The sequence below is a fragment of the Oncorhynchus masou genome, chromosome 28 (genome assembly GCF_036934945.1).
Source record: "Oncorhynchus masou masou isolate Uvic2021 chromosome 28, UVic_Omas_1.1, whole genome shotgun sequence".
NCBI classification, from domain to species: domain Eukaryota; kingdom Metazoa; phylum Chordata; class Actinopteri; order Salmoniformes; family Salmonidae; genus Oncorhynchus; species Oncorhynchus masou.
The window spans coordinates 78,299,469-78,323,224 of NC_088239.1; the positions used below are offsets into that span (position 1 = coordinate 78,299,469).

Sequence of the window (23,756 nt, forward strand, 5' to 3'; positions counted from 1 at the left end):
CCAAAATATTCAAATATTGGTTGAAATGTTATTTTGATTAATTTATTCATAATGTTTCTTCCTTCCACAAGATATAGTCCCGACACAAATCTAGGGATGCTACCCAAGCCGGCTGGTCGTTCGTTCTATCAGTTCGGTTGCTAGAGACGCGACCCATTTGTTCGTGCTAAATGTTCTTATCCTAATGTTCTTATCCCTTGCTTGATAGCTAGCCAACTGCGGCTAACTTACAGTCACATCAAAAAGTGCAGCCAGACTAACAGCAAAGTAGCTGCATTTGCATTTGTTTAACTGTTTTCTAGTGACATTTATTTGGATACATCCATAACAATGAGCTGAAGATGGGCGATTTCGCCTGACACAGAAAATGTGCTCACTTGTCAGGACACTGTTGTTCAGAGCAGCGAAAAAAAGACTGCAAACTAGCTGCACTTAGTTTCATTTTACCTTTTTAAAATGTACATTTCTTTGTATATATCCATAAAAAGGATGCCAGCTGATTAATGATGTCGACTGGCTGAGAAAAGCTGCCTGCCTGTCTGTCTCGTCCCGACCCCCGACACATTCATTACTATGGGAAAAGCTGGAGATCTAATTTGAATATTGAAACAATTTTGCAAATGTCAGAGACAGATAGCAATGTTTCTACAAATCTCCGCTGTTGGAAACTAAATGTTAGTCTAAAAGAAATGTGAGATAATGTCTAGACGCTTTTTATAGTGGAGATCAAGTTTAGAAATTGCCTGGCTGGGCTGATGAGACAGTGGATTGCGCAGTCAGATGGAACAGAGTAAATAGGCATTTTAACGTCATAGATTTAGCAGGTGGTAACTTGTGGAATAGACGCTGGCTGGAATGTGGTTTTAACCAATCACAATTCAGAATTAGACCTACCCGTTGTATAATTAAGAAATAAGGCCTGATGGGGTGTGGTATATGGCCTGTATACCATGGCTAAGGGCTGTTCTTAGCCACAACGCCACGCGAATGCATTATAAGCTGATTAGGTTCGAGCCCTGAATGCTGATTGGCTGACAGCCATGGTATATCAGACCGTATACCACGGGTATGACAGAACATTTATTTTTACTGCTCTAATTATGTTAGTAACCTGTTTATAATAGCAATAAGGCACCTTGGGTGTTTGTGGTATATTGCCAATATACCACAGCTAAGGGCTGTATCCAGGCTCTCTGCGTTGCGTCGTTTATAAGAACAGCCCTTAGCCATGGTATATTGGCCATATACAACAACCCCTTGGGCCTTATTGCTTAATTATAAACCGGTGGTTCTAGCCCTGAATGCTGATTGGCTGACAGCTGTGGTATATCATACCAATATACCACTGGTATGACAAAATCTAGATTTTTTTTACTGCTCTAATTACATTGGTAACTAGTTTTTAATAGCGATAAGGCACCTTGGGGGTTTGTCGTATATGTCCAATATATGGAAAGGGGGATACCTAGTCAGTTGTACAACTGAATTCATTCAATTAAAATGTCTCTTCTGCATTTAGCCCAAACCCCCTGAATCAGAGAGGTGCAGACGACTGCCTTAATCGACATCCATGTATTTGGCATCCAGGGAACAGCTCAGGAGAAGACTGACAGATTTTTACCTTGTCAGCTCAGGGATTTGATCCAGCAACCTTTTGGTTGCTGGCCCAATGCTCCTACCTGCCAAGCTACCTGCCGCCTCACGGCTAAGGGCTGTATCCAGGCACTCTGTGTTGCTTCGTGCATATGAACAGCCCTTAGCCATGGTATTGGCCATATAACACACCCCCTCAGGCCTTATGGCTTAAATAACTCCAGGAGTGATTGTATGCTATAATTAAGCAATAAGGCCAGAGGGTGTGTGTTATATGGCCAATATACCACGGCTAAGGGCTGTCCATATGCACGACACAACGCAGAGGCCATATACCACAAACCCCCGAGGTGCCTTATCTCTATTATAAACGGGTTACCAACGGTCTGTTATAAACTGGGTGGTTTGAGCCCTGAATGCTGATTGGCTGACAGCCGTGGTATATCATATCGTATACCACTGGTAAGACAAAACATTTATTTGAGCTGCTTTAATTATGCTGGTAGCCAGTTTATATTAGCAATAACACACCTCAGGGGTTTGTGGTATATGGCCAATATACCTCCACGTTACGTTGTGCCTAAGAACAGCCCTTAGCTGTGGTATATTGGCCATATACCACACCCCTTCGTGTCTTATTGTTTAATTAATAACTGGGTGGTTCGAACCCTGAATGCTGAATAGCTGAAAGACGTGGTATATTTAAGCAATAAGGTTCGAGGGGTATAGTATATTGGCAATATACCACAAACCCCTAACATGCCTTATTGCTATTATAAACTGGCTACTAATGTAATTAGAGCAGTTAAAATACATGTTTTATCATAACTATGGTATATGGTCTGATATACCACGGCTGTCAGCTAATCAGCATTCAGGGCTCAAACCACCCAGTGTATCATTTGTAATAATAACGAAATTAATGTTGTCTTAACATACATCCTTAAAATAAACCATTACATAATTATTTATTCATCAGGTTAGATTTTTCTTTTTTTACCGAAATCCGGAACTGTTTAATGACGCTGTTAAAACGCTCAGAAAAGGGTTAGGATATGATGACTGATATATGACTGCGATTTTGTTTCACAAGTGCAGCTAAATGTAGGATCATATTATTATTATTCGTTGGCGACTGTAACCAAAATAGTCATACAAATAGGTGCTGTAATGTTACGTAGATGCAACTCATCTTCCAAAACGGTACGTGGCAGCAACTCGCGAGTATATTGAATTAAACATGAATACAAATCAAGAAGAAGAAGAATACGGCGGGAGTTGTTAGCATGTTTGGCAGCTAACTTTAACTACGCGTTAGATACTAGCTAGCAAAGAATAGACGTGAACCATCTCTGGAGTTAGCTAATCACCGTGAGTGAGTATGGAAACACATGAACGTAGACAACCATAGCTATAGCACAGCCAGCATAGCACATGACGAGTAAACAGTCAAGCAACTCAACTACAACGTTTGTTTGCGTTGAATTCAGCAAACTAGCACGGATTCTTGACATGAACCCTTGATGTGACATTAGAGAACGTTAGCCAGCCAGACAGACAGACAGACAGCCACCTAGCTGACAAATTGACAGCTGTTGGATTAACGATGGAAAGTTGGAAATATCTGCTATGACAGGTATCAGCGCATGCACATGTGTTTTAGCTAATGCTAAACAATTTCAGACTGATATGCAAACGTTAGCCTATAATAAAGATGGAAACACAACACTAGCCATGAAAACAGCTGTCATTGTAAAGCGATTTATTTTACACCAGCAACATATTTTGCTGTGTATTTGGCTTGCTAAGGAATACAATCTGATTTTTAAACTGTATTTGCAAAAGAGGAAACTGTTGGAAACAAGGAAGGACTCATGCCACAGTGTTGTATTCTACACCGTAGATGCTGTAACTATTATTAACGCTTATAAAACTTTCCGTCTGACAGATTTAAACATGACGGACAGGAATTTACCTGAGTGGATGTCGAAGATAGAAACTACTGGAAAAGATGCACTTAAACAGGTAATTGAAGTTGAGTAAACAGTACTCACATGTATGGTCCAAGATAGTGAACGACGAAACTGATATGGTTAGTAAGCCAGAAGTAGTTCCTGGTTTGTTAACAGATGGAAATATCATCAGCACAGTGTGTAGACAATCCCAGTGGTACAGGCCTACTGGCCTCCAAATGTATGCCAACAGCTGTCTGAGGTTGGCTATCAAGGTGTGGTTAATTTTCAATTCAGTGAGACTCTCTAATTTGCTTATGTTTACCTATCCACCTGAGCTGTGCAGGGTCATATGCAAATAAAACCATCGCACTGTTTCTCTCAACCCATTTCAATATTCAGTATTGTTAGTGCATGTGATATTTCCTTTGACCACCATTGTTAATTAGTTATAGTTAGAACATTTTAATTAATACCGACTTGAGTTTAATTCAACCAGTTTATTGACACACCATGTGTTGTATGGAGGTCTATGAGATGAGTCCTGCATCATGCTGTCACTCTTCCAACATTTGCATAGGTGATATATGTACTGGAAATGTAAATTTCTGTACATGGAGTAAGAACACATGTGCACGATGGACAATAGTGAATGGCCTTTTATTTGCATATTTCCTTAGACACAGAGCAAACCCAATATGCCCAGTTCTGTGGAGAATAGCTGGTAATATAGTCTCTCTGTGGGGGTAATAAGTAACACTTTTGTTTTTCTCAACAGGTTCAAACAGGACTCTATAAAAGAAATGTCATAGAGGATGACCTTCCTTATCTAGAGTTCACTGGCACAGTCATATTCAGCCAGGAGAAAAATGACTGCTCTTTTCTGTCTGACGAGTTAAGGTAATCAAGACTGTCACCAGTCTGAGTCTCATAGTACATTCAGTGTACATGTAATAACACAGAGATTGAGCAGTCAGTCAAGTCAGTTGTACAGTGGTAAGCAGGTAGGCCGAGCATGTGGAGTCATAGGTTTAGCGTGCTGTGGCTTTATTCACCACTTTGAGTAGTTGCTTACCTGTTTCCTCAGAATGCATCACGTCTCTGAAGGCGTATCTATAATCTGGAACTCGTTGTCGGTTCGTCTTGATTGTAAAAATGTGTTCACTGCTAAAATAAATGTCTGAATCCAAATTTTGGGGAAAACAACATCTCAAAGTGTTACAACCGCATTGTATGTTAATTATAGTGGGCAATAATTGTTTTTTTTACTTGGATTTTGCACCTCATTTACACATCAGTCCCTCTCTTGTTTTTTTTCTTCGTAGGTCTAGTCTTTCACCTGGCTCTGCTGTGGGGTTTGACATAGAATGGCCTCCTTCGTTCACCAAAGGCAAGAAGAAGAAAGTTGCCTTGGTCCAGCTGTGTGCTTCTGTGGAGAAGTGTTACCTTTTTCACCTGTCCCCCATGTCAAGTAAAGTTCACAGGAGAAATGTCTCGAACATTGACTTATCATTCTATGAATCATTTTCTGCTTATCACTTCTGTTATGCCTATAGTTTATCGGTATTTCGACACAACAGAAACACGTTTAGACCTGTTCTGTAATGGTTTTCTGTATTGCATATCTCTGACTTCTTGCAGGATTTCCAACTGGCTTGAAGATATTTTTGGAGGATGAGACAATCCGAAAAGTTGGAGTGGGCATCGAAGGAGACATGTGGAAGCTACTCTCTGACTTTGATGTCAAACTGAAGAATTTTGTGGAGCTTGGAGATTTGGCAAATAGAAGAGTACGATCACAGAATTGTACCCTCATTTTACAGCAATTACACAACTACCAATGTGTTTACTCATCAAACACTTCCACTTGTTGGTGTGTAACCATATAGTCAAGTCCTAAACAAAATGTCACGTTAAAAAGGTATCGTTCCAACTACAGCAAAAATACTGGCCTTCTCAAATATTTCACCCAAAATGCATCTGCTAACATGCTATGAGGAATAGCAATAGGACTGTTTGATTGCTCTAAAGCTACTTGCAGTATTATATCCTCACTGACTATAATTCTCTGTGACTTACAGCTGCGATGCGGTGAGAGGTGGAGTCTGGATGGGCTCGTCAAGCACCTGTTCAAGAAGAGGCTGTTCAAACAGCAGGATGTGCGCTGTAGCAATTGGGATGACTTTGAACTCTCCCAGGAACAGAAAAGATACGCAGCTACAGATGCTTATGTGAGTGGGGGAAAACCTACTGTATCATATTGTGTAATTGGAAGAATAGAGAACTGGTTTTGTGCGAGAGATTCTGTATTGGTTTATCAGCCATGTTTTTATTTGTTGTTGTTTTTGTCTTGCCAAGGCTGGCCTGATCATTCACAACAAACTGAATACTATGGACCCTGGTGAGTATTGTGTAGATTTCTTTCATATGTCATACATGTGTTATGTTTCTCAAATCCCAGTTATTTTATTGGTTTCCTTCATTAAAACCCTCTAAGGTCCATGTCTACACCCCCGCGGAAATAAAAATAGGATAAAAAAATAAATAGTAATAAAATTAAAAAATCCCAATGGAAATCTGTCAGTTTAAGATATCTGCGTTTCAATCCACCGGTTCCGCCTGTGGTCTCAATCCACCGGTTCCGCCTGTGGTCTCAATCCACCGGTTCCGCCTGTGGTCTCAATCCACCGGTTCCGCCTGTGTCGCTCCTCTGCATTTGCGGTGAAAGGTGACCGCTGTTAGAACGGTGTTTATCAGACCATGAGACATCCTGAAAATTGGTCTTCTCACAAAATTGTTGGTAGCGTCTGAACGGTTTGGCCTACAAACTATTACGACCCCTCTATGAATAGATGAGAATCTCATGAACTCTGTCTTATGCTCTACAACCTCCACATGTGTCAGGAGGCTTGTCTGAAGTCAGTACAGACAATCTGCCTTCTGTCTGTATTGTCCACACTGTTTGGGTTAACCCTTTGTGCAAAGGTGAGATTCTCACAAAAATATGTACAGTACCCTTCAAAAGTTTGGACACATTTTTCATTCCAGGGGTTTTGTTTATTTTTATACACATACTAAGCAGCACATGTTATAGACAGAAGCGTGCACATGGCATACTAATCCAAACTTGTCTCTTGGTATGTCCAGCCCATCCATTATCTCAGCCAGTCATGGCTAGCTTGAAGGTTCCTGTCTGTTTCTCTGACTAAACCAACTAGGCTCGTAATTTAACAATTGTATTCATATTTACAGATGGTATGCACGTTTATTATTAAGGCACATGAAAGTTCTCATGTTCCAGAAGGCATTTCTGCAAAAAAATTTTATTTTGATAGAAATGTACGTTCGAATGGCTCTCCTGTGAATTAGTGACGCGCGACATACAACTAGTTTCCTGAAATGAGTCAGATCTTTTTTTATATCTCTCAGATATAGGAGAGACACTTCAGAACATACTTCCTTTTGTTTTATTTGGGGGGGGGGGGCTATCTGTTCCATGTAGTGAATAAGCAAATAGCAGTAAGGACCCTCCCCAATAATTATTTATTATAAATAGGGGTCTTAAAAGGATAGATTATCTTTGGTATGACCTTCATAAAATAATTCCGTATAGTTAGAACCCCCCCCGACTTAGACTGGTTGGTTAATAGCAGTATTTTTAAACAAAATATATGTCTCTTTGTGCTCCAATAAAGGAGTGAATTCTCAGTCTGGCCTCAAGGACAAGCTGTCTCAAATGGCCAATGAAATTGAGGAATTAGCTGGCAGCATCCCAGAAGAAGTCAATGACATCCAGAGGTCCAGTATACAGACATTACTATTCCAACATCAAGATTGTTGTTCACTCTTTTGTCTGATTCATAAGTACAGTACAGACAAGGTCAGAAATGTAACCAGTCTCAAATGTATTTATTTATTTTCTTTTGTCATTGTAGTGTTGCAACGCTAGTGGAGGACCTGTATGTTAGTCTCACTGCTCTGAGAGATTTGCTGTCAAAGAACAATACCTCAGCTTCTACCATAGATCCAGAACCTTTGTCTCATGACCCCCTCGAGAACAAGCCCCTCAGTCTTGACGGAACAGACACAACCAATGGAACACAGATGGATCAGGGCTCACCCAGAGAAGATGAGGACCTCAATCACTCTAACATAGATCTCTTTAAGGTTCCTGAACCCATGGAAGAGGCCAGCAAACCCATAGACTATCAAGGAGACTGCATCATGTCCCTGGATATCTCAGAGTATGAGCTTCAAATGCTGGAGAGGCAAGCTAAGCAGGAGGATCTGGAGGAGCAGTCCACTTTGGAGTTCCAGGTGAAGAGCAAATCTATTTAGCCTGATCCCAGACCTGTTTGTGCTCTAATGCCAATTTCTATGGTCATGGTCACGCCAATAACCAATAAGACGGGACTAACAGATCTGGAACCAGGCCATATCCATTTGTTTTAATGTGGAGGATTCTACATTAGAAGTCATTGTTTAGGAAGCAAGCTAAGGATAGAGAGTCCTTGGTTGACCTCTGTTCATTTTGCATTATGTCACCTTCATGCAAATGTCGTGAAAGTTTGTTGGCAGCCATTTATTGTTCCACTGGTGTGGGCTAGAACAACTCATATAATTTAGCCCTTATTCAATAGGGATGGAAGTTTGAACAACTGGTAGTATTTGTGTCACTAGTTTCAATAGAATGTCTTAAGTCTGCATATCAAAATATGGCCGGTGTCAGTAAACGTCAGGGGAGAAAAACGTAAATAAATTGTTGCCAGCAGCACAGTTAGTCACCAACACTATGGATAACATAAAAACAGCCTAACCAGCTCGGCTATGGCGAGTAAAATGGTCAGAGTGAGCTGTTCTCTCATGTGTCTTGAAGTAGCTACCAACTCTCTGAGTTTACGAGTACCCAGGGTGCACTCTGGCACTTCAGATTGAATTTCCGAATACACCCGTAATATAAACCAGCCTTTAGTCTCAATCTTTGGTTGTTTAGTACATGCCCTCACACGTGAATCCTTATATTGATGGGTTTAAGAGTGTGTGAACTATGCTGAATGAGTGTAGACCAGGGGTTAAGAGTGTGAACTATGCTGAATGAGTGTCGACCAGGGTTTAAGAGTGTGTGAACTATGCTGAATGAGTGTCGACCAGGGTTTAAGAGTGTGTGAACTATGCTGAATGAGTGTAGACTAGGGGTTAAGAGTGTGTGAACTATGCTGAATGAGTGTCGACCAGGGGTTAAGAGTGTGTGAACTATGCTGAATGAGTGTCGACCAGGGTTTAAGAGTGTGTGAACTATGCTGAATGAGTGTCGACCAGGGTTTAAGAGTGTGAACTATGCTGAATGAGTGTCGACCAGGGTTTAAGAGTGTGTGAACTATGCTGAATGAGTGTCGACCAGGGTTTAAGAGTGTGTGAACTATGCTGAATGAGTGTCGACCAGGGGTTAAGAGTGTGAACTATGCTGAATGAGTGTCGACCAGGGTTTAAGAGTGTGAACTATGCTGAATGACTGTCGACCAGGGTTTAAGAGTGTGTGAACTATGCTGAATGAGTGTCGACCAGGGTTTAAGAGTGTGTGAACTATGCTGAATGAGTGTAGACTAGGGGTTAAGAGTGTGTGAACTATGCTGAATGAGTGTCGACCAGGGGTTAAGAGTGTGTGAACTATGCTGAATGAGTGTCGACCAGGGTTTAAGAGTGTGTGAACTATGCTGAATGAGTGTCGACCAGGGTTTAAGAGTGTGTGAACTATGCTGAATGAGTGTCGACCAGGGGTTAAGAGTGTGTGAACTATGCTGAATGAGTGTAGACCAGAGGTTAAGAGTGTGAACTATGCTGAATGAGTGTCGACCAGGGTTTAAGAGTGTGTGAACTATGCTGAATGAGTGTCGACCAGGGTTTAAGAGTGTGTGAACTATGCTGAATGAGTGTCGACCAGGGTTTAAGAGTGTGTGAACTATGCTGAATGAGTGTAGACTAGGGGTTAAGAGTGTGTGAACTATGCTGAATGAGTGTCGACCAGGGTTTACGAGTGTGTGAACTATGCTGAATGAGTGTCGACCAGGGTTTAAGAGTGTGTGAACTATGCTGAATGAGTGTCGACCAGGGGTTAAGAGTGTGTGAACTATGCTGAATGAGTGTCGACCAGGGGTTAAGAGTGTGTGAACTATGCTGAATGAGTGTAGACCAGAGGTTAAGAGTGTGAACTATGCTGAATGAGTGTCGACCAGGGTTTAAGAGTGTGAACTATGCTGAATGAGTGTCGACCAGGGTTTAAGAGTGTGTGAACTATGCTGAATGAGTGTCGACCAGGGGTTAAGAGTGTGTGAACTATGCTGATTGAGTGTAGACCAGGGTTTAAGAGTGTGAACTATCCTGAATGAGTGTAGACCAGGGGTTAAGAGTGTGTGAACTATGCTGAATGAGTGTCGACCAGGGTTTAAGAGTGTGTGAACTATGCTGAATGAGTGTCGACCAGGGTTTAAGAGTGTGTGAACTATGCTGAATGAGTGTCGACCAGGGTTTAAGAGTGTGAACTATGCTGAATGAGTGTCGACCAGGGGTTAAGAGTGTGTGAACTATGCTGAATGAGTGTAGACCAGAGGTTAAGAGTGTGAACTATGCTGAATGAGTGTCGACCAGGGTTTAAGAGTGTGAACTATGCTGAATGAGTGTCGACCAGGGTTTAAGAGTGTGTGAACTATGCTGAATGAGTGTCGACCAGGGGTTAAGAGTGTGTGAACTATGCTGATTGAGTGTAGACCAGGGTTTAAGAGTGTGAACTATCCTGAATGAGTGTAGACCAGGGGTTAAGAGTGTGTGAACTATGCTGAATGAGTGTCGACCAGGGTTTAAGAGTGTGTGAACTATGCTGAATGAGTGTCGACCAGGGTTTAAGAGTGTGTGAACTATGCTGAATGAGTGTCGACCAGGGTTTAAGAGTGTGAACTATGCTGAATGAGTGTCGACCAGGGGTTAAGAGTGTGTGAACTATGCTGAATGAGTGTCGACCAGGGGTTAAGAGTGTGTGAACTATGCTGAATGAGTGTAGACCAGAGGTTAAGAGTGTGAACTATGCTGAATGAGTGTCGACCAGGGTTTAAGAGTGTGAACTATGCTGAATGAGTGTCGACCAGGGTTTAAGAGTGTGTGAACTATGCTGAATGAGTGTCGACCAGGGGTTAAGAGTGTGAACTATACTGAATGAGTGTCGACCAGGGGTTAAGAGTGTGTGAACTATGCTGAATGAGTGTCGACCAGGGTTTAAGAGTGTGAACTATGCTGAATGAGTGTCGACCAGGGTTTAAGAGTGTGTGAACTATGCTGAATGAGTGTCGACCAGGGTTTACGAGTGTGTGAACTATGCTGAATGAGTGTAGACTAGGGGTTAAGAGTGTGTGAACTATGCTGAATGAGTGTCGACCAGGGGTTAAGAGTGTGTGAACTATGCTGAATGAGTGTCGACCAGGGTTTAAGAGTGTGTGAACTATGCTGAATGAGTGTCGACCAGGGTTTAAGAGTGTGTGAACTATGCTGAATGAGTGTAGACCAGGGTTTAAGAGTGTGAACTATGCTGAATGAGTGTTGACCAGGGGTTAAGAGTGTGTGAACTATGCTGAATGTGTAGACCAGGGGTTAAGAGTGTGAACTATGCTGAATGAGTGTTGACCAGGGGTTAAGAGTGTGTGAACTATGCTGAATGTGTAGACCAGGGGTTAAGAGTGTGAACTATGCTGAATGAGTGTAGACCAGGGGTTAACGCTAGTGTTGATGAAGAAGAGCTCTCCAGTAGGTTTACCAAAACATTCAAGGGCCATTTTCTCAAAAGTGAAGTTACAAGTTTATCAACTTTCAAAGCAGAATTACTTTCCTATTGTTCAACTCTAGTGTATGATATACCATTTTCTAGCCCTGAGTCTCTACTTTTTATCCAATGTGAAAAAAAACACCATTTCAAATGTTGCTTCATAAGATCGAGCTAAGCAGTCACATATAATAATATATTTAGCAGGTGCTTTTATCCAAAGCGACTTAGTCATGCTTGCATACATTTTACGTACGGGTGGTGCCGGGAATCAAACCCACTACCCTGCCGTTGTAAGTAGGGCTGTGGCGATACAAGTATCGCAATATTTCTTCCATAGCAACAATAAAAACAAGCAGACCAAACTCTTTTGGTCCTTTAAAAACCTGCTGCATGTAAAATATTGTGTGCTATAGCTTGGGAAATAAATTGGACTGGATGACAATATAATGATGTTTGTTTCCAACATTTGGGATGTTTTGCTAAAGAAGTAAAATCCGCTTCGTGTTTTGTTTCCTTGCCACGATACTAAGGAGTATGGTGATACTGGTGTCGTCCCAGCACAAGTTGCTATAGCCTTGCTCTAACAATTGAGCTACAGTAGACCTCATTCATTATCTTCACCAATCAACTTCACCCACCATATTAGGTTCTTAATGCTTTGCTCTTTTCTATTGAAGGAGAAAAATGCACTGGATGACTCTGCAGACCTTTTGTACGGAGTGGAGCTGGAGAGCGAGATGCTACAGGTAATAGTCTAGATGTCAGAGAGAACGATGAATTTCCCCTCTTACGATACATTATCCTTACAGATGTTATCCAAACCTCTCATCAGTCAGTATGCCCATTCTCAATAAGCCAGTTTTACACATTCAAGCACATCTGAGGTGTGGATTTCTCTCATTAACCTTCTTATAGCAGGCCTGGGTCAAAATATGTCAGAAATTTGAGTTTATTAGTTTGATTTGTATAAAATATGTCAAAACCATGAGTTTGTTAGCTTGGTTTTTTGTTTGCCTTGTACAATTGAACCAATGCGTGTATTTATGTTCTGCTTTTATTTAACTAGGTAAGTTATTGAACATATTTTATTTGACAATAACTACCTGACAATGGATTAGTCTCAAAAGTACGAGCTCCAAACTAAATCAAGTACGTATTATATTTTCAAGTGTACAAAAGTACATGTGACATAAGCATTTGCTCCAGGTCTGCTATTGGTTAAGAACCAGTGCCTTGTGTGATGATGTGGTCTGGATGTTTCTCACCTCAGTGTGTGGAGGAAGTGGAGAGGTTGACTCAACAGAAACAACCCCAACCTGAGGAAATGCCCTCTGGCCCTGGCAATGAGGAGGATGACATAGAGGAGCTGGAGGAAGAAGAAGAATTTGGTACTGATGGAGCTATTTCTTAGCTGTTTTAGGTTTCAAAGATTGTTGTGGAGAAATGCTAATGGACTGACTGACAAATAGACAGCCTTATTAGAATGTGTGTAAAAGGAGGATGCTCTCAGTCTACTGTGTGTTGATTGAAGTAGAGTGATGGTACATTTTAATCAAAGGCGCTAATAATAGCTATCATTTTCTGCTGTAGGCAGTGGTAATAGTGGTGAGCCTTTACACGAAATCCCATGACCTATATAGCCAGCATTATAATTACATCAGTCTCTACTCTGTTAAAAATCAATACCAACACAGAAACCTATTCAAAATCACACGTCAAGATAGATTTAAGCAATAAGGCCAATATACCACGGCTAAGGACCGTTCTTACGTACGACGCAACACGGAGTGCCTGGACACAGACCTTAGCCGTGGCATATTGGCTATATACCACAAACTACTTTTTAATCCAATTCCCTCTAGGAGTTTGGCTCATTGCCAACAGCAGGGTTTTAGAATAGCAGTTTAGGATTAATCTCCAGCTTTGTGTACTCGGGCAGATGTTAACCTCCAGTGTCAAATATACTCAGGCAGATGTGAGTGTATTTCTGTGTCAGTCTATTGAAGCCTCTTTCCCGCTCCACATCCAGATCCATCTCTTCCAGAGCCACTCCCTGAACAAATCAAATGTCTAAAGATGTATTTTGGACATAGTCGCTTCAAGCCGTAAGTCACCCCTCCCCCCCATATGTTCATATTATAATTTGTCCTTTCTGTCATTTGTTCATAAAAGACAAATCCCCTCTTTCAGAGTACAATGGAAAGTAATTCACTCTGTTCTGAAGGAGAGGCGAGATAACCTTGTTGTCATGGCAACAGGTAAGTTCCACCCCCCACTCGCCATGGTGTTAAGTTAATTATGATTGACTAAGTCATCACGGTAATATGAGCATCCATATGGATGGCATCGTTATAGTTCCAATAATAAAGTTTAGTTCGTAAATGAATATATATTCCCAGACGATGTACATAAAAAAGAAAAAATTATTGGGCTTTCATCCTTTTGTTCAAATCTGATGTATTTGCACTTATACTACTGCTATTGCACTGCCACCTAGTGGATGGTTTCTTTATGACTCTGAAATCTCTGCACATTCCTCAATGCACATGATTTAATCAGACCTGTATGACAAGTAATGTAAGTTAGTTCTGCTGCAGGATATTCAAGGGTACTGCAAATACATTTGTAGTTAGAGTCACACAAAAAAACTCACAAAAGCTCTGAGGAAGGTCGTGTGGTCGATACGTAAAGCTTAATAAAGAACCGTGTGCGTGTTTCTTAGTTTTAATCATTTTATTCAACTGCTACTGTGCACCTGCAAAAAAGATAGCTCAGATGTGCGAGTGCCTTTTTGAATTATAGTTACAGATGACAACATCCTTTAATTAGTATGTGACAGAAACAGGCTGAATGAGTATAGTCACGAACCGGCTCGTAACAGAAAGGGAGACAACGCAGAGATCAAGGGATAACAAAAATATATTTCTTAACTAAAGTAAACTATATTTTAATTAACAATGGTGTGTAGTTGCGTGCAAAGATGGTAATAATATGGAGCCAAAATAAACAAACCACAAAATGCCACAACCAAACCAACATACATTGTGTTTGCATGGAGAGAGTCTCCTCAATGAATGGATCGGGGGGAGGTGTATTTATCCCCGGGACACACCTGGGCTTGGGTGTGTTTCGCTGACGACCCTGCCGGCTCCGCCTACCAACTTCATATTAAGGAAAACAAGAGCAAAGAGAAAGAAATTCTGTAGACAGAGTGGGAGGGTCATCACAGTATAGTTATGTATAGTTAATATGCTATCACTTATTCAACTAACTATTTTCTGTAATGGCACATCTTGGGTTAGTAGGTGAGATATGCAATGTGATGTAAAATCAATGAGGATGTCAGCCATTGGTATTCTACTAGCTAAACTGAAGTGTTTGTCTATGTCTCCCTGAAGGGTATGGGAAAAGCCTGTGCTTCCAGTTCCCCCCAGTGTACTGTGTTGGTGTCAGCATTGTTATCTGTCCTCTCATCGCTCTCATGGAGGACCAAGTGCTCCAGCTCGAGTGAGTAGCAACATTTTAGCGCCAGTAACCTTGTAAAAATACCATACCTACCAATGTCATCTACTTTTAACATATTTTGATTGTCATACACCATTAATAGAAATAATCACATGAGTTTGATTGCTTGTTTTCCCCATATATATATATATATATAAATGTGAAAATGACATGTTTTGCAGGAATAGAAGTATCTGGTAACCATTAGAGCTCATCAATGTTGATATTCTTCTGAGTGAAACAACATGTCGTTTTGGGTTATAAGTGACACCTAGTCAGCCAGGGGTGCGTTCAGCAGGACATAACGTTGTGCAACGTGCAAATAGAAAAACAGCATGTAGAACAAACACCCCTCTAACATGTAGAATAAGGAACCATGTCGGCTCTATTCATGATATTTCTATCTGCAACGTTCCACAACCTGAACGCTGTCCAGGTGGGATCATGGTGATGTTCCCCTGCAACAACGTAGCATTTTCTATTTATTTTCCAGAATGTCCAACATTCCAGCTTGTTTTCTTGGCTCTGCTCAGACCAAAAATGTTTTAGCCGGCTTGAAACAGTAAGCTCCTTTTCATAAAAAATAAATCATGTGATATGTGCCTAAAGGGATGTTTACATGCACCCTCTGTTGTGTCATGATGTGTAATATACTCATTTACACTTTTTACAGTCAAGGGGCATTGTAGCCTGAGTACTGGTCTGTTTGTGCTATCATGTCAACTCCTTGTCATGCCAGTGACAATGAGCAATGAAGTTGGCCAGAGCAAACAGATCTGGGACCAGGCTACCAATGTCATAAGTCAGCTCCCAGGCACACTACCAATGTCATAAGTCAGCTCCCAGGCACACAATGTACCGAGTTTACCAGCTGTATGGACTGTAAATTGATCAATTAAAGTGGCAATATGTAACTTCTTGGGTGACTCAAATTCACATAGAAATGTCAGTTTTAGATCTATCATTCTACTTGAAAGCAAATCTAAGAGGTAGACACACATAACTGCACCACATATCACACTTTCACAAAATGCTTGAAGACATGGCTAAAGGTCAATCAGATTTGTGAACATGGTCCCTAGCTGTGTGTTGCCGCTTTCCATGTTGTCTGTTGTCTGTAGCTTGTGAGGTGTGGAAACACTTTGTTGCTTTTATGAATTTTGTCTTGTTGCTTTTATGAATTTTGTCTTGCTGCTTTTTGTTCTATGTTGCTCTGTCTGTATGCTACGTCTTGCTTGTCCTATGTTGCTCTGTCTGTATACTATGTCTTGCTTGTCCTATGTTGCTCTGTCTGTATACTATGTCTTGCTTGTCCTATGTTGCTATGTCCTGCCAGGAAATAGCGGTGCGTTTTCTGCATAGTGTTACTTTAAGACTAAACAACATCTAGCAGGACTGTGGAACTGGAAAGCCTGAGTTTTGCACCCCTGTTATAAGTAAAGCCTGCTTATGTACCAACTAGGCAGAAAATAACATGACCTTATTCTGTCTTTAGGGGGCAATACAGAGTTGTATACATGACCCCAGAATACTGCTCAGGCAATGTATCTCTACTCGAACAGCTCGATAGAAGTATAGGTGAGTGAACTCTAGGTCCCAATTCATGACTTTCTTTTAAATATATCTCCGTATACATTTATACAGATATATCCCATTGTCTTTTTATACATTTAACAGTGAGAATATAGCTGGTGTAGGAACTGTTTCCCAAAAACATCTTTAGAACAAAGATTATCTTAAGTTCATTGGTAGGCAATGGACAAACAATAATTTAACTCTAAAGATGATCTTTATGTTTTGGGGAAAAATAACTATTCTGGGCTGAGTTATCTCTGCATTCTGCTGTGCTTGTCCTGCAGGAATCTCTTTGATAGCAGTGGATGAGGCTCATTGTATCTCTGAGTGGGGCCATGACTTCAGAGGTGCATACAGGAGTCTGGGAAACCTGAAGAGAAGTCTACCTAACGTAAGAATATTAGTCCCTCATTGCATACATCATTTGGTGATGCCAAAGAAAAATGTCCATCCTGAATGGACAATAAAGTTTTATTATATTCTATCAGACAGCCATCATCTTAAACAATATATTATCAATTAGATCCTCCGTCATAATTCTTATGTAGTCATGTCATAATGAGGACATAACAGATGTTGCATAACAGGTCAGCTACATAATTCTATGTATCATGGACAGTTGGCAAACGCTGACATCCTTCTTATGGTACTCTTATGTGCAGGACTTACGATGGTGTCAAGTGAAGTTTTACCAGGATTGTGAATGACTGTGTTCCGTGTTCAGTTTCCCATTGACTGTGTTTCAGGTTCCCATTGACTGTGTTCTGTGTTCAGGTTCCCATTGACTGTGTTCTGTGTTCAGGTTCCCATTGACTGTGTTCTGTGTTCAGGTTCTGTGTTCCATTGTGTTCAGGTTCCCATTGACTGTGTTCCGTGTTCAGGTTCCCTGTTTCCATTGACTGTGTTTCAGGTTCCCATTGACTGTGTTCTGTGTGTTCAGGTTCCCATTGACTGTGTTCAGGTTCCCATTGACTGTGTTCTGTGTTCAGGTTCCCATTGACTGTGTTCCCTGTGTTCAGGTTCCCATTGACTGTGTTCTGTGTTCAGGTTCCCATTGACTGTGTTCCTGTGTTCAGGTTCCCATTGACTGTGTTCTGTGTTCAGGTTCCCATTGACTGTGTTCTGTGTTCAGGTTCCCATTGACTGTGGCGCTGACTGCCACTGCAAGCCCATCCATCAGGGAGGACATAGTGAAGAGTCTGAACCTGGAGCAACCCATTGACTGTGTTCTGTGTTCAGGTTCATTGACCTGCACATTGACTGTGTTCCTTCGACCGGCCCATTGAAGGTTCCCATTGACTGTGTTCTACCTGGACGTTCAAACTGTGCAAGTCTGTTCTGTGGGGCATTGACTGTGTTCTGTGTTCAGGTTCCCATTGACCATGTTCAGGAATGGCATTGTTGCCCTGAAGAAGACCACTGGTCACCTGTAGGCCTATACCTATTAATTGCTTATAGGTCAACATATATTTAGGTCCATATACTGAATGAAGGTTAATAAAATATTTCAGTAGACCTAGTTATATGATGTTGGTTTTTAATACAGTATATGTAATGTATATATGCTTTTGGGAATATTGGTGAATATTGAGCCAGCTTTTATCATAGTAATGATATTAATATCCATGTTTTATTTGTATAAGAAAAGATGACATCGAAAGTCTTTGAGCAGATGCAGGATATAAAAATGTATTCGGTAGATGATACTCGGCACAATCCTCCCACAACGCTTCGACCAATTAGATCAAAATTGCTTCTTGTTTTTGTGTCTCATTTGCTGTCGGCTATTTCAGGGGGGATTATGGGTTTGAAGGGTCCTCTATTGTGTACTGCCCCTCGAGGAAAGAGGCTGAGCGTGTGACCTCCACTCTGACCTCGCTGGGTGTCACGTGTGGTGTATACCATGCTGGTCTGGGCATAAAACAGAGGAGGGAGACCCAGCATCGCTTCATGAGGGACGAAATCCAGGTGTGCTTTTAAATCTTTAAGAAACAAAAACAAGTTTCAAATATTTTAAATGAAATCCAGGTGGGTTAGATTTATTGCTATACCGTGTAGAGATTGATAGTAGCAAAATATATTCCACATTTAGTTTAATTAGTCTCTTCTTTCCAAATATAAATCAGTTTGTGGTTCTTTGCAAACTCTATACAGGCACGAAAACACATAAAAAACATTGTCCACCTCTGTATGCAAGCATACTTATATGTTTTTGTTAATTGTTTTCAGTGTATTGTGGCTACAGTAGCTTTTGGAATGGGGATCAACAAGGCTGACATCAGGAAGGTGATCCATTATGGAGCCCCTAAGGAGATGGAATCTTACTACCAGGAGATTGGACGTGCTGGGAGAGACGGACTTCCAAGTGCCTGCCACGTCCTGTGGGCACCAGCAGATCTCAAATTAAACAGGTCACTCTTTTTTGTGATTATGTTATGAGAATGTAAAAATGTATAAGTTCATAAATAGTAGACAAGACGGTTATAATAAATAAATAATACTGTCTTGGCATGAAGCCTTCAGAGTTCAGATTTGTGAAACCCAGACCTGAACTGAGTTTTTTGTTGTTGTTCTGTACAGGTTTCTCATCAACCAGGTAGCAAACAACAAATTCCGGGGCTACAAGCTCAAAATGATGGGCAAAATGGACTTGTATCTCAACTCATCCAAGTGCAGAAGGAAGTAAGTCTTGTTCCTGCTCAGTCTTGTTCCTGCTCAGTCTTGTTCCTGCTCAGTCTTGTTCCTGCTCAGTCTTGTTCCTGCTCAGTCTTGTTCCTGCTCAGTCTTGTTCCTGCTCAGTCTTGTTCCTGCTCAGTCTTGCTCCGTAATGAGTGATACATGTTTTAGGTACATATAGTATATTGTGTCAATAGCTACCTGTATTCAAAGTATTGCTTCACATTTCATTTCTCTTTAGGCTGATCCTCTCCCACTTTGAAGACAAACAGCTTCGAAAGGTGACCTCGGGCATCATGGGAACTGACCAGTGCTGTGACAACTGCCGATCTGGGTGGGTGTTTTGCCAGCAATTTTCTATTCTGTTCTATGTAAAATATCATCCACATGTTATTTTAGCTCCACATAGCATGCACTGTTTACTGTGTTCTGTTTCCACCATCTTTGGGTTCTTTTAGACCAGGGCTGCCCAATCATTTTCCTGGAGATCTACTGTCCTGTAGGTTTTCACTCAAACCCTCTTCCCGGAGATCTACTGTCCTGTAGGTTTTCACTCAAACCCATCTTTGGGTTCTTCTTCTACTGTCCTGTAGGTTTTCACTCAAACCCTCTTCCGGAGAGTTTTCACTCCAACCCTCTTCCTGGAAGATCTACTGTCCTGTGGGTTTTCAGTCCAACCCTAATTTAACACACCTGATTCTACTAATTAGCTGCTCAACAAGACCTTAACTAGCTGAATCAGATATGCTAAATTAGGGTTGGCCTGAAAACCTACAGGACAGTAGATCTCCAGGAAGAGGGTTGGGCAGCCCTGTTTAAGATCATCCATTGGGAATGTGTGTGTTTTCAGGGCGGTGAACAGAGTCGGTGTAAATGACACAATGGACGGTGGGCGTCAGGATTACGGTGTGTTGGCATTCCAGCTGATGGGAGCCGTCAGTGCTATGGGGGAGAGATTCGGCTCCTCAGCCCCCATCCTGTTCCTCCGTGGATCAGTGAGTTTGAGAGTTTTGGGCTGGGTCATGTTCATTAGGGCATACTGGAACAAAACAGAACAATGAAAATGATTGTGTCCAGGTTGTCCCACTCTGTTTCCGTTAGTCTACTAGGTGCCTAATGAACTTGACCTTGTTCTTCTTCTTCCAGTACTCTCAAAGGGTTCCTGAGAAGTACCGGTGCCACCCTCTGTTTGGAGCTGGGAAGAGTGTCCCTGAGCCCTGCTGGAAAGCCCTGGCACGGGAGCTGGTGAATGAGGAATACCTGAAGGAAGCCACCGGCACTAGCAAGTTCTGTGTCCTCTGTAAAATCACCCCCAAGGTACGACATAGCATATCACAACAACACAACATATATCACAACCATAATATTTTACAACATAACACTACATACAGTGCATTCGGAAAGTATTCAGACCCCTTCCCCTTTTCCATATTTTGTTACGTTACTGCTTTATTCCAAAATGGATTAAAACACATTTTTCTCTCAATCTACACACAATACCCCATTATGACAGTGAAAACAGGTTTTTAGACATTTTTGCAAATGTATTAAAAATAAAAAACAGATACCTTATTTACATCACTGATGACCCTTTGCTATGAGACTCGAAATTGAGCTCAGGTGCATCCTGTTTCCATTGATCATCCTCGAGATGTTTCTACAACTTGACTGGAGTCCACCTGTGGTAAATTCATTTGATTGGACATGATTTGGAAAGGCTCACACCTGTCTATATAAAGTTCCCACAGTTAACAGTGCATGTCAGAGCAAAAAGCACCAAGCCGTGAGGTCGAAGGAATTGTCCGTAGAGCGCAGAGACAGGATTGTATCGAGGCACATGTATGGGGAAGGGTACCAAAAAAGGTCTACAGCATTGAAGGTCCCCAAGAACACAGTGGCCTCTATATTTTTTTAAATAGAATGAGTTTGGAACCACCAAGACTCTTCCTAGAGCTGACAGCCCTGCCAAACTGAGCAATCGGGGGAGAAGGGCCTTGGTCAGGGAGGTGACCAAGAACCCGATGGTCACTCTAACAGAGCTCTAGAGGTCCTCTGTGATGGGAGAACCTTCCAGAAGGATAACCATCTCTGCAGCATTCCACCAATCAGGCCCTTATGGAAGAGAGGCCAGACGGCAGCCACTCCTCAGTAAAAGGCACATGACAGCCCGCTTGGAGTTTGCTAAAAGGCACCACAGGAAAGCAAGATTGAACTCTTTGGCCTGACTGCCAAGCGTCACATCTCGAGGAAACCTGGCACCATCTCTATGGTGAAGCATGGTGGTGGCAGCATCATACTGTGGGGATCTTTTTCAGCGGCAGGGACTGGGAGACTAGTCAGGATCGAGGGAAAGAATGGAGCAAAGTACAGAGATCCTTGATGAAAACCTGCTCAGGATCTCAGACTGGGGCCATGGTTCACCTTCCAACAGGACAATAACCCTAAGCACACAGCCAAGACAACACAGGAGTGGCTTTGGGACAAGTCTCTGAATGTTCTTGAGTGGCCCAACCAGAGCCCGGACTTGAATCCGATCGAACATCTCTGGAGAGACCTGAAAATAGCTGGGTAGTGACGCTCCCCATCCAACCTGACAGAGCTTGAGAGGATCTGCAGAGAGGAATGGGACAAACTCCCCAGATACAGGTGTGCCAAGGTTGTAGCGTCAAACACAAGAAGACTCGTGGCTGTAATCGCTGCCAAAGATGCTTCAACAAAGTACAGAGTAAAGGGTCTGAATACTTAAGTAAACTTGACATTTCAGTTTTTGCTTTGTCATTATGGGGTATTGTGTTCAGATTGAGGGGGGGAAAACATTTTTTTTAATACATTTTAGAATAACGTGGTAAAAGTCAAGGGGTCTGAAAGCCACAACATAACACAACAGTATATTCTATACTACAGTCTCAGGACCATTTCTCAGACTGGAATCAGTTATACCTGGTGGTAGTGTAAATATTATGTCTTTGACTGTTTGTTTTGTCTTAAATCAACAATTGTCAATGTGTTTATGGCTGAAACATATTTCTAAGCATACTGCTTATAGAAATCAGGTGTAGTAATAAGCATGTTGGCTGTTCCTGAGGCGACCACTTACTACAGCTTTCTCTATTATGTGTCTTATTCAGGGATGGGTTCAATTCCATTTCAATATATCATTCTTATTCAAAGGGGAGGTGGTGGCTGAGCCGAGCCCTGGATGAGAAACAGAGAACCCTCCTGCTCCAGTCGAGTGACCCTGACCTCAACACCTGGTCTGCACTAAGGTATACACTACGTAGTACACTACCACATTCTACTGCTACTTAGTGTGCACACTCATTAGGGAGAGAACACACTCATTAGGGAGAGAACACACTCATTAGAGAGGGAGAGAACACACTCATTAGGGAGAGAGGGAGAGAACACACTCATTAGGGAGAGAACACACTCATTAGGGAGAGAACACACTCATTAGAGAGGGAGAGAACACACTCATTAGGGAGAGAGGGAGAGAACACACTCATTAGGGAGAGAACACACTCATTAGGGAGAGAACACACTCATTAGGGAGAGGGAGAGAACACACTCATTAGGGAGAGAGGGAGAGAACACACTCATTAGAGAGAGAGGGAGAGAACACACTCATTAGAGAGCGGGAGAGAACACACATTAGAGAGAGAGAACACACTCATTAGAGGGAGAGAACACACTCATTAGGGAGAGAGGGAGAGAACACACTCATTAGGGAGAGAGGGAGAGAACACACTCATTAGAGAGAGAGGGAGAGAACACACTCATTAGAGAGAGAGAGGGAGAGAACACACTCATTAGAGAGAGGGAGAGAACACACTCATTAGGGAGAGAGGGAGAGAACACACTCATAGAGAGAGGGAGAGAGGGAGAGGGAGAGAACACACACATTAGAGAGAGGGAGAGAACACACATTAGAGAGAGAGGGAGAGAACACACTCATTAGGGAGAGAACACACTCATTAGAGAGAGGGAGAGAACACACTCATTAGGGAGAGAGGGAGAGAACACACTCATTAGGAGAGAGGGAGAGAACACACTCATTAGAGAGAGAGAACACACTCATTAGGGAGAGAACACACTCATTAGAGAGAGGGAGAGAACACACACATTAGAGAGAGAGAGACACTCATTAGAGGGAGAGAACACACTCATTAGGGAGAGAACACACTCATTAGGGAGAGAACACACTCATTAGAGAACACACTCATTAGAGAGAGAACACACTCATTAGAGAGAGGGAGAAAACACAAATGCCTTTCCATCAGGATGGGAGAGGCTCATCTGGGTCGAGAGTTCATTAGGGACACCGTAGTGAAACATTTTGCAAGACAACCAAAATGAGCATTCCTTATTGGACAAACGATAGATAGTATGTCTCCGTTTCACTTAGCTTCAGACAGTTTTCTTAAAATGTGTGCATTGTGAACTGTTCTAGACTGGCTTAGCTTCCAGAGGAGCGATTGGGAAAGTGTTCATTTATGTAATTATGTTATACCCTATTCACACGCAACTAGTATCTCTAGAGAACGATGGGTATGTAATTATTCCTACCCCAGAATGTTCATTATTTCAGAGGAAAATTTGGACAGTGTTAGTCTTTTCCAAACTGCCTGCTGTAATAATTATTTTTC

The 23,756-nt window shown here is 41.8% G+C and overlaps 2 protein-coding genes across 2 annotated transcripts in view; one reads left to right on the plus strand and one right to left on the minus strand.

The window, feature by feature from the left end:
- purg (purine-rich element binding protein G) overlaps positions 1-3,722 on the minus strand; it is a 43,032-nt gene extending 39,310 nt beyond the window's left edge. Inside the window, exon 1 of the mRNA XM_064943458.1 lies at positions 3,648-3,722. The gene's annotated coding sequence lies outside the window, so the exon portion shown is untranslated. The remainder of the gene's footprint in view (positions 1-3,647) is intronic.
- Positions 2,825-23,756, plus strand: part of wrn (WRN RecQ like helicase) — a 41,121-nt gene continuing 20,189 nt past the window's right edge. The window contains 25 exon segments of the mRNA XM_064943461.1: positions 2,825-3,229; positions 3,542-3,618; positions 4,324-4,445; positions 4,871-5,016; positions 5,187-5,335; positions 5,627-5,776; positions 5,904-5,946; positions 7,241-7,343; positions 7,481-7,862; positions 12,033-12,101; positions 12,626-12,743; positions 13,385-13,460; positions 13,546-13,613; positions 14,754-14,862; positions 15,353-15,421; positions 16,355-16,437; positions 16,719-16,833; positions 17,579-17,750; positions 18,178-18,402; positions 18,664-18,845; positions 19,015-19,116; positions 19,352-19,444; positions 19,961-20,105; positions 20,257-20,427; positions 22,282-22,376. Coding sequence (XP_064799533.1) covers positions 3,223-3,229; positions 3,542-3,618; positions 4,324-4,445; positions 4,871-5,016; positions 5,187-5,335; positions 5,627-5,776; positions 5,904-5,946; positions 7,241-7,343; positions 7,481-7,862; positions 12,033-12,101; positions 12,626-12,743; positions 13,385-13,460; positions 13,546-13,613; positions 14,754-14,862; positions 15,353-15,421; positions 16,355-16,437; positions 16,719-16,833; positions 17,579-17,750; positions 18,178-18,402; positions 18,664-18,845; positions 19,015-19,116; positions 19,352-19,444; positions 19,961-20,105; positions 20,257-20,427; positions 22,282-22,376 — 3,071 coding nt within the window. The 5' untranslated portion in view covers positions 2,825-3,222.